The 13,770-nt window shown below is 41.6% G+C and overlaps 1 protein-coding gene across 17 annotated transcripts in view; it reads left to right on the plus strand.

Annotated features, from left to right (window-relative positions):
* Positions 1 to 13,770, plus strand: part of PTK2 (protein tyrosine kinase 2) — a 261,253-nt gene that overhangs the window by 219,852 nt on the left and 27,631 nt on the right. For all 17 annotated transcript variants that reach the window (XM_060775934.2, XM_067467264.1, XM_067467263.1 and 14 more), the window contains 2 exons: positions 1,049 to 1,186; positions 5,862 to 5,993. In XM_060775934.2, the coding sequence (XP_060631917.2) occupies positions 1,049 to 1,186; positions 5,862 to 5,993 (270 nt within the window). The remainder of the gene's footprint in view (positions 1 to 1,048; positions 1,187 to 5,861; positions 5,994 to 13,770) is intronic.

Below are 13,770 nucleotides of genomic sequence, written 5' to 3' on the forward strand. Positions count from 1 at the left end.
TGTTTAGATTTAGGAGATCTCATTATATTTTCTACTACAAGTATTCTAAAAGCTGAAAAAAAACCCTGAAATCCAAAACATTTATGATCCCAGGCATTTTGGATTAAGGATACTCAAGTTATACAGATATATATTACACATACATACATACATACATACATATACATATATATACACACACATGCATGCATGCGCGCGCGCACACACACACACACACTTTGTGATCATTGGAGTATAGAATATAAATGACCTTGGAATGATGCTGTGTTAAATAATTATGATGAAGCCTTTGTGTTTGCAGCAGAATGAGAATGTAGAACAGGCATGAGCAAACTTTTTTTGCCATGGGGTCACATTGTGGGCCTGGCCAGGAATGTGCTGGGTGGGACGGGCCTGGGAGGGTGTGGTCCTGGGAAAGGGTGGGGCCAGGAGGAGATGGGGCAGAGCCCGGGTCACCCACAGGTTGTCCTCCTGGCATAAGGACGAGGCTGCTTGCCCCATCCTAATGATAGTGGCAGAGAAGCACTATGTCCTGAGGCAACATCCACAAGTCAAATGTTTTGGTATGTCCTTATTCAATAAGAAGGTATTAAACACGTTTGTTTTAGTATGGTATCTAGTGTTAGCCCTAGTGTTAGCTCTTAGACTTTTTTTTTGTCGTGTAAGGACTGCAAGTCGCTTCTGGTATGAGAGAATTGGCCGTCTGCAAGGACGTTGCCCAGGGGACGCCCAGATTATTTTTGATGTTATCATCCTTGTGGGAGGCTTCTCTCATGTCCCCGCTTGAGGAGCTGGAGCTGATAGAGGGAACTCTTCCGCCTCTCCCCGGATTTGAACCTGTGACCTGTCGGACTTCAGTCCTGCTGGCACAGGGGTTTAACCCACTGCGCCACCGGGGGCTCCGGTATTTTTAGACTGCATTTAAGGGTATAATTGAGTGAGAAAACCTGGCTTCTTACACCTCATTCCTTTTGTTTTAAGGTTACAGCCCTCATAAAATGTGGAGTGGTCTGTTTATTGTTTAAGCATTTCTCAATATTTCTGGTAGGTCTCAGGCTATCCCGCTTCCCATGGAATTCCACCTATGGCTGGAAGCATTTATCCGGGACAGGCCTCCCTCTTGGATCAGACAGATTCCTGGAATCATCGGCCTCAAGAAATATCCATGTGGCAACCAAACGTGGAGGTAATTTCTGCTCTAATACCTAGAAAATTGGAGATAGTGGTGAAAATAATCCTGTCTTCCATCTGATGTGTTCATGCCAGATGAAAACTCTTGTTTTCTAGCCAATTTTCTCCCTCTTTTTCATTCCTCCTCCCTGCCCTTTTGTTCTTTCTTCAGTGACAGTTTGTCATGACAGTTTGACACTTTTACATAAGTATTATTAATTAGAAAAAATATATTAATAGAAGTGTTCTTAATGTGTATGGATGGATGGATTTATGGCATTTCTATATTACCTTCCCCCCCCCCCCATCCCACAAAGTCTCCTGAAATCATGTAAAAACATAAAAATACTTTAAAAATTGAAATATCATTTTAAAACAATGAAAAAGAGCGATTAAAAAAATAAGACATTGTTTAGCTGCCCTCTGTTAATTCAGAATACTTGTTTTGGTAGGAAATTCTGTAATTGTGGGGTTTCTATAGAGCAGGAGTATCGAATTCATTTTTACCAAGGGCCACATCCCCCTCTTGGTTGCCTTCAAAGGGCTTTTTGTAATTGTAAGACTGTATAAATGTAACTATGTTACTTTGGCATTGAAAACCTGGTGGGCCACATCAAATATTGCAGCGAGACAGATTCATTCCTCAGGCCTTGCATTTGATACATGTGCTATAGAGAAAGCCCCATATCACCCTCAAATCACCCAAAAGGATACCATGATAGATGGTATGAGACGCTGTTGTCAAATCCAGGAGAACAAACAGGGAAACACTCCCCCCATCCATCTTCCAAGTTACTATATTATTCTGTTACAGAGTTTAAATCTACACCCACAGAGAAATAAATACACATGGAAAAATGGTGTAGTCACACTGAATGACCATCTCTTCCAAGAGACAACTCAGATTAAGCTGGATTTTCAATTCAGTTGCAACATTTTCCAGACAAAAAATTACACAGAATTTATTTCAGAACAACATTTATGGTGGAAAAATGTTACATCAGTATTTTTAGGGTACATGGAATTGCCTACTGGAATTGCCTACATCAAATTGCTGGATTTCTAAGCCTGTTGTTTACAAAGAAAGTCCTTTATATTCCCCCCCCCCCCCCACCTCCATTATTTTTCCCAGGGCACTCAAACACTTGCTTCAGCCTCTCTTTCTTTGCATTGCATCAGATTTGACTTCATAGTGGCACCTAGTTTTATACAGCAGTGTATTTACCACAGGAACACTAGTATACTCCATAGCAAATACATACACATGAAAAGAGGCACACATTCCTAAACGCTTATATATCTTAAGGAGGAATCCTGGGCAGGGCTTTTATACACATAGATGAGACTATTCAAGGTTGCTAGCTTGTCATTCCCTTTAATATATCTACTGTATGAAGCACAGGTGATAATACTAGTATTCACAGTCAATGATAGTCCTATGAAAAGGGTGGGGCATCTACAGTTTCAGCACAATAATACAAATGAGCATTTAGTGTGCTTTTATCTGTTTTGATATATTTTAATGTATTGTATTAACCTTGTCCTTATTAACGTAATTCCCCTTTAAGCTGTACCTTGTTTTTATATTTGTGTATGTGTGCATGTGTAAGTGTTCTGTCGCGCGCTGGGCCTATAACAGCTGTACTTTTCTATAGGACGTATACTTTAAGCCCAGCGGGAAGCCAGGGGCACCTCAAAGAGAGGTTCTCAGGGATTTTTCTGAAATGATGGTCTTTAGAGTCTTTAATGATACAACAAAGTCTTTATTATGGAACAAACAACAAATCTTCAATGGTTCAAACAACACTTCAAGACTTTCTTAATCTAGTCCTCCATGGGCTGGTACCTGACTTTGATTAACTGAACCTTCTCTGTAGGAAAAACTCTTTTTAACCTCTCCCAGGCTGTTTACTATCTATGCCTCATCGGTGTGGGACCTACTACCAATTCCAAATGCGTCTGGGTATCGAGTAGACCTACCAGCCAAGGCTTGAAGATATTTCAACTGGAGTTCGGTGGACTCCAGCTGGAGTTTGGTGGACAAAGAGAGTTCTTTGAAACTTCAGGGCTGTTTTCCCTCTGATTGCTTTGAGGCTGAGAGGCTGTGAGCTCTCAGCCAGAGCCTTGGGACCTTTTCCCTGGAAGCTCTTTTTCCCTGGATAGTCTTGAGAAAAGAAGCTTTTCTACGGGACGAGCTGGTCTACGTCCTATAGTCTAGCTTCCTTGTGTGAGACTGCCCAAAAAATTGCTCCTTTCCTCCCAGAGCCCTGAACAAGGGATGAAACCAAAGCTTAATTATGATGGACAGGAGGCCTGCCCTATAACTGCAAACAGATAACAGAAAGAAAATAAAGTTGGAGCTCCTGGTACAGCTGTACCAGCACAGTAAGTCACCTTGGATAGGGAGAATGACAGAAAACAAATGAAACAAACAAATAAATATTCCTCCTTCCTTTTTGGTGGATATGTCGCAACATAAAATGGCCAAAGCATTTCACCTTTTCCCTATCTGTCTTGCATGGAATTGTAGCTTCTGAATCAATCAATCAGTTTCCTGTACGTGATCCATAATAACATTGCAGTCAAAGACCACCTCCAAACATTATTTCTGTTCCTCCGGTATCAGCACAACCAGGCTCCTTGAATTATTCATTATGAATGCCTGAAGGGGACTTGTGTGTGTGATGAAACCAGGTCAAAGATATTTCTGAACCAAACTACATCTATATAAATAAAAATGTAATGTTCGTTTGTGGGATTAACATAACTCAAAAACCACTGGAGGAATTAACACCAAATTTGGACACAATACACCTATCAGGCCAACGAGTGACCATCACTCATAAAAACACTGAAAAACACAGCAGAAGAGACTTAAAAAGCAAAAAAATAAAAATACATTACAACGCATGCACAAAACCACATATATGCAAACACACATATATACACATATACACAAATATACACACACACATAAACACACACACACAACACATATACACAGACTGGGCCACAGCAACGCGTGGCAGGAGACAGCTAGTTATAAATAATCTTTGTAGTGTTCCCAGAGATTTTCAGGACAACGAAAACGTAATCCACTGCTGCAGCTGAGAGGCCCTGTCCAGATGACCACAAAGCCTAGATAGATCTTACGCATGCTGAGAGGAGATTGAACCCTGTTTCAGTGTCAAACTGTCCTTTGGCAAGGAGCTACAAAGCAATTTGCAGATCTGCTTTCTTTTAAAGATAAGCTAGTAGTTAAGGCTCCTGTTCCTCCCAACAGTTTTTGCTCCAACCCTGTTGATTCCTTTATACTTAAGGAGGCTAAACTTTGAGCCAAAAAAGTCTATTAAAATATGACCAAGAGAGGGGGAGAATGTTTGGATATGCAAAACGTCCAGTAGCTGCTAAGGAATAAAACCTTTCTTATTTAAAGTGAGCACTGCAGGGATTATAGTAGCATTCTGAATTTCAAGTGAAGACATTATTGGGTTGTTGTAGGTTTTTCCGGGCTATATGGACGTGTTCTAGAGGCATTTTTTCCTGACGTTTCGCCTGCATCTATGGCAAGTATCCTCAGAGGTAGTGAGGATGCTTGCCATAGATGCAGGCGAAACGTCAGGAGAAAATGCCTCTAGAGCATGGTCATATAGCCTGGAAAAACCTACAACAACCCACTGATTCTGGCCATGAAAGCCTTCGACAATACGAAGACATTATTTTTAAATCACTCTCCAAATTCTGTTTTATTTCACTATAGATTGTTCCTGGTTGTCAGGCATAATTATCAAAAGTTAAGCAAAGCCAACATTATTTGTAATGTTGCTGGGAACCTAGATGGATTTCTGTGATTTGTACCATTTTAGCAATGTTCCCATATTCTATTAATATATGGCCAAAAAAGAGCCCACAGGTTGCAATATTGTTGTGTCTGATAAATGTTGATTCTGAGAAATGCCAGAAAGCCCTCCTCTTCTTTCCTCTTGTCTCTGTGCTGCTGATTTTGCCCATTTCTTTGCTCAAGCGTTGGCAACGTGAGGATTTTACTGGGGCAATTAGAGTGAGACTCAAACTTTTGTGTTTTTCTTGACATCTGAAGAACTATGGATCGTAGACTTGGGTCCAAATAGTAATAGTAGTAACGTTATTAACAAGAGATGCTTGGAATAAGGCTCCAAGCATCAGTGGCTTTCAATTGTATGGAGAGTTTTTTTTATACCTTCTCTTGGTCCTCTTCAAGTAACATTCTAAAAATGTGTTCCTCTCTTTTCTGATGGCTTTGTGGCAACTTTTCCAGCTCCCTTCATATATTAGATGAAGAAAATGATATTACTTTTTATTATGCAAAATTTTAGTTGTTATTACTCTTGAAATAACAAGGAATTGGATAAGGTAGATACCTCTGCCATGACTGGGTTGATTCCTGAAATTCGAGTTCCCCCATCATTAGAATAAATGAATTAGTTTATATCATGTTTAACAAGGTAGTTTCAAACTGTGTTAATCAGTACTTTAATTAAAATTATTTCAGAAAAGGACTTTTATATTAAATCTATATTGAAAAGGATTCATCTCTGAGGGGAAAAATCAGAGCATATGTTGACAGCATTTATGCTAACAAAAATGTAAGACGTATTTCTATTTTAGAATTTCTTTCTGTTCTTTCCTCCTCACTGTTCTCGGTCTGATAGGAGCCTGGCAGTATGGATCTGCGAGGAATGGGGCAAGTCCTACCAGCACATCTAATGGAGGAGAGATTGATACGACAGCAACAAGAAATGGAAGAAGACCAACGATGGCTGGAAAAAGAAGAGAGATTTCTGGTAATGCATTTCATCGTTAAGTATATCTTGATCACTAATTGCTGATAGTATTCTCTTAGGTTGCCATATAATCCAGTTTCACAGTACAGACTAACTGCATTGAACTGGATTATATGGCAGTGCTGACTCATGTAATCCAGTTCAATGTAGTCCAGTCTGCATTATATGAGTCTACATTGACCATTGTGATGCAGTTAAAACTGCATTATATGACACTGTAGATTGGGCCTCAGACATGCTGCATAAATGTCCCATACATTATTTTCTCAAATGTTGATAATTGCAATGCAAAGATCCTTCTCATAGCCAACATCCACTTAATATCTAGTGCTTGTAAAAAGTCCCACAAGTGTGGTCCAGTTGTTTCCATTTTAAGTGTCCCTATGGAAGCTGTAGCCAGGAAATCAGAAGACGCTTACTTCTTGGGAGGAGAGCAATGTCCAGTCTCGATAAAATAGTGAAGAGTAGAGACATCAGACGGCAACAAAGATCCGCCTAGTCAAAGCCATGGTATTCCCTGTAGTAACCTACGGATGTGAGAGCTGGACCTTAGGGAAGGCCGAGCGAAGGAAGATCGATGCTTTTGAGCTGTGGTGTTGGAGGAAAGTGCTGAGAGTGCCTTGGACTGCAAGAAGATCCAACCAGTCCATCCTCCAGGAAATAAAGCCCGACTGCTCACTGGAGGGAAAGATACTAGAGACAAAGTTGAAGTACTTTGGCCACATCATGAGGAGACAGGAAAGCCTAGAGAAGACAATTATGCTGGGGAAAGTGGAAGGCAAAAGGAAGAGGGGCTGACCAAGGGCAAGATGGATGGATGGCATCCTTGAAGTGACTGGACTGACCTTGAGGGAGCTGGGGGTGGTAACGGCCGACAGGGAGCTCTGGCGTGGGCTGGTCCATGAGGTCACGAAGAGTCGGAGACGACTGAACGAGTGAACAACAACAATGGAAGCTTACCTTGACATTTTTTTGTGAAGGAAGTCAGTTACACAGAACATCTTTTTTGGCTCCTTTTATATGTTACAGTTTTGCAAAATCCACCCAAGGCACTGGTGGGCTTAAGAGGCTGTGTGGATCATGTGGACCTCCAGATGTAACTCCTGACTGCCTTCACCAGCAAGGCCAGTGGTGGGCAAAAATAGGAGATGCAATTCAGTAACATCTAGAGAGTATGTGATCCCCATTCCTTCTATGAAAAGAGAACTTTAAAACTGTGCAGTTGTTGTGTTGTTGTTGTTTTACTCATGTTCCGTAGAGGAATCCAAACTTAACAGGTTAACTGGTAGTGACGATGGTGAGGGGTCTGGAGTTCTACCTGTGATGTTGAGGACTAATTGAGAGTTCTGTTCTTGTGTGAAACCAGTACAGATATTGCAGACAGTGTTCCTCAAAACCATACCATCTCCCATGGTCTTGCCTTTGGGATTTCTTCGTCACACTCTTAGCATGGTTGCTTTCATGGGATATGAAACCATGCCTTTCTGGGAATGTAAAAATGATTCAGATAGCCTAAGAAGTGAGAATTAAAGAATTTGTAGTTAATTCTCCTTGGTTTAAATTTTGATTTTGTAGGAAATGTTCTCAAGAAATGTTTGCTTCAGGTGCATCTTACATAGCTTGTTATGGTATCTAATTCCAGATACCTCCTAAGTATTGTGTTTTGGAATCCAAAATGGGACCTATTAAACATGAACAACAATTTTGTTGTTGTTCATGTTTAATAGGTACAATGGTGTTGACTCTTGTTATCCAAGTGGGGTTATAATATTCTGCAGAAATTATCAAAAGCTGGTAAATAAATGTTTAGAAAATTATTTTTAGGATCTTCATGCTATGTAAATATTATGTTTCATTATGAATGGTGTAACTATACTGAGTAAACCAACTTCAGAGAGCTTTACAGCTCTTATAGGGAGAATATAAACATATGAAATAACATAGTTTGAGCCTCCCTCATTTGACCAGGTGTATATCAGATTTTGGATTTGGGGGGATTTCTTTTTGGAATACCTGTATTTATAGATTCACAGTGAATGAGAATGGAGCCCCCAGTGGCGCAGTGGGTTAAACCCCTGTGCCAGCAGGACTAAAGACCGACAGGTCGCAGGTTCAAATCCGGGGAGAGGTGGATGAGCTCCCTCTATCAGCTCCTGCTCCTCATGTGGGGACATGAGAGAAGCCTCCCACAAGGATGATAAAACATCAAATAATCTGGGCGTCCCCTGGGCAATGTCCTTGCAGATGGCCAATTCTCTCACAACAGAAGCGACTTGCAGTTTCTCAAGTTGCTCCTGACACAACAAAAAAAAAAGTGAATGAGAAATGGGGGAGGAAGGAGGGTTAGTGACACAGCCAAGGCCTCACTATTTCCGGAAATCTAATTGTGAGGGGTGGGGAGAGAAGGGCTCCTTGAGGAAAAGTTCACCGGCACAGGATGTGTGACTAGCCCCCTTTCCCCAAAGGCAGAAGTGGGCAATTGTTAACAAAAAGTTTCCATTTTTGGAATATCTTTGATTTCCAGATAAGAAAGATGCAACCTGTAGGGTTAATAATTCTGCGTAATGAAAAACATATTTGAGAGGAGTACATGGTCCCATAAAATGGTAATAATAATGTTGAAACTCATGGGAAGTGTACAGAATAATATGAAACCAACAATTATCTTCTTCATCTGTAGCAACTGATATACAGATTAATATTGCCTCTGAACATGAAGTTTAATCTATTATGTGCAAAATAGGCATTGATAGGACCTGTCCTCTGCCAATTGTTCTCGGTTATATGCTAGAAAAATTACCTTTATTGCACTATATATCTCACAATCAACATGGCAACTGCAAGAACCATGCTACATGGAATTTCTGTACTTGGATTTGTCCTCATAAATTGTCCCTCAAGTTTTCCCCTCCATAATTAATGCCAGTTTTAGGAGGGGCTGTGTGGTTCATGGCCATTACATTGTTCATGTGGCAGCACAACAATTTTAATTCTGATCCCTCCCCCTACCCAACTCACCAGTTGCATTTAAAGGAAAAAGAAACTTCATGGAGTGCTCTAGTCACAGCTTCCAAATAAAACCTATTGGGGCCATCCCTGTCTTGTGGCAGGGAATGCACTATTTTAAGAAAAATCAGTTTTCCTCTCTTGAATCGGCTGCTATCCAGTTTCACTGGGTGGCCTTGAGTTTTATTATATAACAGGAGGATATTTTTCTGTATACATTCTCTTCCAACCATGCATAATTTTACAGCCTTCTCCTCTATTCCTATTCCCCCTTGGTTATTTTCATCTCCTCCCCGCTTCCAACTTCAAATAACTTCCAATGCTTTAGACATTTTGGTTGTCTCATTCTTTATCTTTTTCTGCTCTTTGATTTAATTCTTTTAAAAATCAGGAGCATAGCATACATAGTATTCCAATAAAACTGAACCATACAAAGGTATGATATTATTATTATTATTATTATTATTATTATTATTATTATTATTATTATTATCTTTATCTTTATTTGTACCCCGCTACCATCTCCCCAAGGGACTCGGTGCGGCTTACATGAGGCCGAGCCCAGCACAACAACAAAAGCAATAAAACATCGATACAAGCAATTAAAAAACATAGACAATAAATACACAACATTATTAAAAAAGCAACACATAATTAAAACAGTGGGAAAGCCAAATGTAGAGTTAAAATGGGAAATAATGCTGGGCCATAAGTGAAACGTGATACTAGTGTTTGTGGAGGGCATACAAGCAGACTCAGGGAAATGTAAAGTGCTTTGGAGGACAAAGTGCTATGGGTTTTATTATTCCGGGAAGGCACACTGTAACAACGTCTTCAAGCTCCTCCTGAAGACTGCCAGGGTTGGGGCCTGTCTGATGTCTTTAGGGAGTGAGTTCCAGAGTCGAGGGGCTACCACTGAAAAGGCCCTCTCCCTCGTCCCCACCAAATGCGCCTGCGATGCTGGTGGAATCGAGAGCAGGGCTTCTCCAGAAGATCGAAGGGATCATGTGAGTTCGTATACAGAGATGCGATCACGTAGGTAGGCAGGTCCCAAACCTTTGAGGGCTTTATAGGAAAGAACCTGAACCTTGAATTGGGTCTGGTAGATGAATGGCAGCCAGTGGAGCTCCTAGAACAGGAGGGATGACCGCTCTCTGTAGGTGCCCCAGTTAACAACCTGGCTGCCACCCATTGGATCATCTGAAATTTCCGGGCCATTTTCAAGGGCAGCCCCACGTAGAGTGCATTGCAGTAATCCAGTCTAGAGGTGACTAAGGCGTGGACCACCTTGGCCAGATCCGCCTTCCCGAAGTACGGTCGCAGTTGACGCACAAGTCTTAATTGTGCAAAGGCCCTCCTGGCCACCACTGACGCCTGAGCTTCAAACATAAGGGAAGAATCCAGGAGGACCCCCAAACTGTGGACCTGTGACTTCAGGGGGAGTGCAACCCCGTCCAGCACAGGTTGCCACCCTGGTTTATGATTGACCAGGAGGACCTCCTGTCCATTTAACATTTTACCCATCATGTAATGTGCTGTCTTCACAGCAGGTATGGAAATGTCTTCCCTGCTTTCTCTTGCATACTCTTGAGACATTGAACCAGGTTGTGCTTTGTGTTCTTTTATTATACTTCCTTCTGCATGTTGAGAAACATTTCCATTGGAGGTAATGGAACATGCAGATTTTCCGTCCGGTTTACTTTAAGCTTTTAAACTGTGTATTCCATAGCCAGAGCTGTCAATGTACTGTGCCAAGCTTCTTCACACCATGCCGAAAGGAGCTGCTCGCTCCCCAGCAAGACCTCCTCAAATTCTTTTGGAAGACTGAGCAAATGACTACTGAACTGACACTTGTACTATGCTGCTCAGGTCCAGAGGTATTTGGAGAGCCTGACTTGACATTAGGTGGAAGAGGCCGGGCCACTAAAACTATTTTTAAGTGTTTGAGGCAGTTCAAGAGCAGCAGGCAGGGTGTTACGAATTTTGTGTACGGTGTGTGTGTTTTTACAGAACAGTAAAACAAAGGCTATTGTGAGTACTAATCATTGTTGTTGTGTGCCTTCAAGTCATTTCTGACTTATGGAGACCCTAAGTTGAACCTATCACAGGGCTTTCTTGGCAGAATTTGTTCAGAGGAGGGGGAGATTGTCCTTTCTTGACAGATTAGAGAGATGGGTCAAAACTAACAAAATGAAGTTCAACGGGGACAACTGCAAGATACTCCACTTAGGCAGGAAAAACGAAATGCAAAGATACAGAATGGAGGAAGCCTGGCTCGAGAGACGTACGTGAAAAAGATCTTGGAGTCCTCGTGGGGAGGAAGGGGAACATGAGCCAACAATGTCATGTGGCAGCAAAAAAAGCCAATGGGATTTTGGCCTGCATCAATAGGAGCATAGTGTCTAGGTCTAGGGAAGTCATGCTCCCCATGCTCTATTCTGCTTTGGTTAGACCACACCTGGAATATTGTGTCCAATTCTGGGCACCACAATTCAAGAAAGATATTGACAAGCTGGAATGTGTCCAGAGGAGGGTGACTAAAATGATCAAGGGTCTGGAGAACAAGCCCTATGAGGAGCAGTTTAAGGAGCTGGGCATGTTTAGCCTGAAGAAGAGAAGGCTGAGAGGAGACATGATAGCCATGTATAAATATGTGAGAGGAAGCCACAGGGAGGAGGGAGGAAGCTTGTTTTCTGCTTCCCTGGAGACTAGGACGCGGAACAATGGCTTCAAACTACAAGAGAGGAGATTCCATCTGAACATGAGGAAGAACTTCCTGACTGTGAGAGCCGTTCAGCAGTGGAACTCTCTGCCCCGGAGTGTGGTGGAGGCTCCTTCTTTGGAAGCTTTTAAACAGAGGCTGGATGGCCATCTGTCAGGGGTGATTTAAATGCAATATTCCTGCTTCTTGGCAGAATGGGGTTGGACTGGATGGCCCATGAGGTCTCTTCCAACTCTTTGATTCTATGATTCCTCTGAGGCTGAGAGTGTGACTTGTCCAAGGTCACCCAGAATGTTTCCAAGGGCAAGTGGAATGTCTCCCAGTTTCCTAATCCAACATTCAAACCACTGACCACAATGGCTGTCCACCAGTACCACCAACTAAAAATGCCAAGTGGGATGGCCTTCAATACAATGGATTCTTAGTAGTTCTGGTTTTTGATACCTTATAATTTTGAGGGGTGTGGGCTCAGCCCTCCAAGGGGGTTTCATGTGATTTTAACTATATGTTTTTAATCTGTATTGAATTCTGTTTTAATGTTTATATGTTTGAAGTTTTAAATTGTAATTTTTATTGTTCTTTGTGTTGTGAGCCACTTTGAGCCTCATTTAAGTGGGATTTAAATATAATATTATCAACAGCTGGGCTTTTAAAAGATACTCTTGCGCCATTATCCCGAATTACCCCACTGTTCTGTTGTCCATGGGTAAAGGCAAAGACGCATGCCTGATCTTTGGCTGTGTTGGGTTGAAAGAAAAAAGTTGTAGTTGCTGTGAATTATTCTTAAATATTCCCTATGATGTGTGTCAGGCTGGGGAAATTGGAGAAATGCATTTATAGATGAAGCAGGGAAGTGATTGCCCACAGACTTTGTTCTGCACAAGCTGTAGACTAGTGTTTCTCAACCTGGGGGCTGGGACCCCTGGGGGAGTCGTGAGGGGGTGTCAGAGGGGTCATCAAAGACCACAAGAAAACACATTATTTTCTGTTGGTCCTGGGAGTTCTGTCTGCCAAGTTTGGTTCAATTTCATCGTTGGTGGAGTTAAGAATGCTCTTTGATTGTAGGTTAACTATAAATCCCAGCAACTTCAACTCCCAAATAACAAAATCAACCCCCTCCAACCCTACCAGTATTCAAATTTGGGTTTAAAGTCCCTACTTTAAGTTCAGCACTCTTATTGTTCACTTCAACACTTTTGATGACACTATTCCCAGCCCTGTTTACTTGATCGTTGCACTTTCCTTGCACTCCCCTCAGAATGTATTGCACTTATGGAGCCTGAACCTCAGCTATGTTCTTTTTTTTCAGCCATATTGTTTTGATGTCGCTTACAATTGTGATTGTTTTTATATTTTATCTGATGTTTTTAATTGGTTGGGTTCATTTTTATATTTTATCTGATGTTTTTAATTGGTTGTGTTCTATTTGTAATTTTTGGGCTTGTCCCTTGTAAGCCACCCGAGTCCCCTTGGGGAGATGGTTGGCAGGGTATAAAAATAAAGTTATTATATTATTATTATCGCGTATTTGTGCCAAATTTGATCCAGTGAATGAAACTATCAGATATTTACATGACGATTCCTAACAGTCGCAAAATTACACTTGTGAAGTAGCAACGAAAATAATTTTATGGTTGGGGATCACCACAACATGCGAAACTGTGTCCAATTTTGGGCACCACAATTCAAGAGAGATATTGACAAGCTGGAATGTGTCCAGAGGAGGGCGACTAAAATGATAAAGGGTCTGGAGAACAAGCCCTATGAGGAGCGGCTTAAGGAGCTGGGCATGTTTAGCCTGAAGAAGAGAAGGCTGAGAGGAGATATGATAGCCATGTATAAATATGTGAGATAAAGCCACAGGGAGGAGGGAGTAAGCTTGTTTTCTGCTTCCTTGGAGACTAGGACACGGAACAATGGCTTCAAACTACAAGAGAGGAGATTCCATCTGAACATGAGGAAGAACTTCCTGACTGTGAGAGCCGTTCAGCAGTGGAACTCTCTGCCCCAGAGTGTGGTGGAGGCTCCTTCTTTGGAAGCTTTTAAACA

The sequence above is a fragment of the Anolis sagrei genome, chromosome 4 (assembly GCF_037176765.1).
Source record: "Anolis sagrei isolate rAnoSag1 chromosome 4, rAnoSag1.mat, whole genome shotgun sequence".
NCBI classification, from domain to species: domain Eukaryota; kingdom Metazoa; phylum Chordata; class Lepidosauria; order Squamata; family Dactyloidae; genus Anolis; species Anolis sagrei.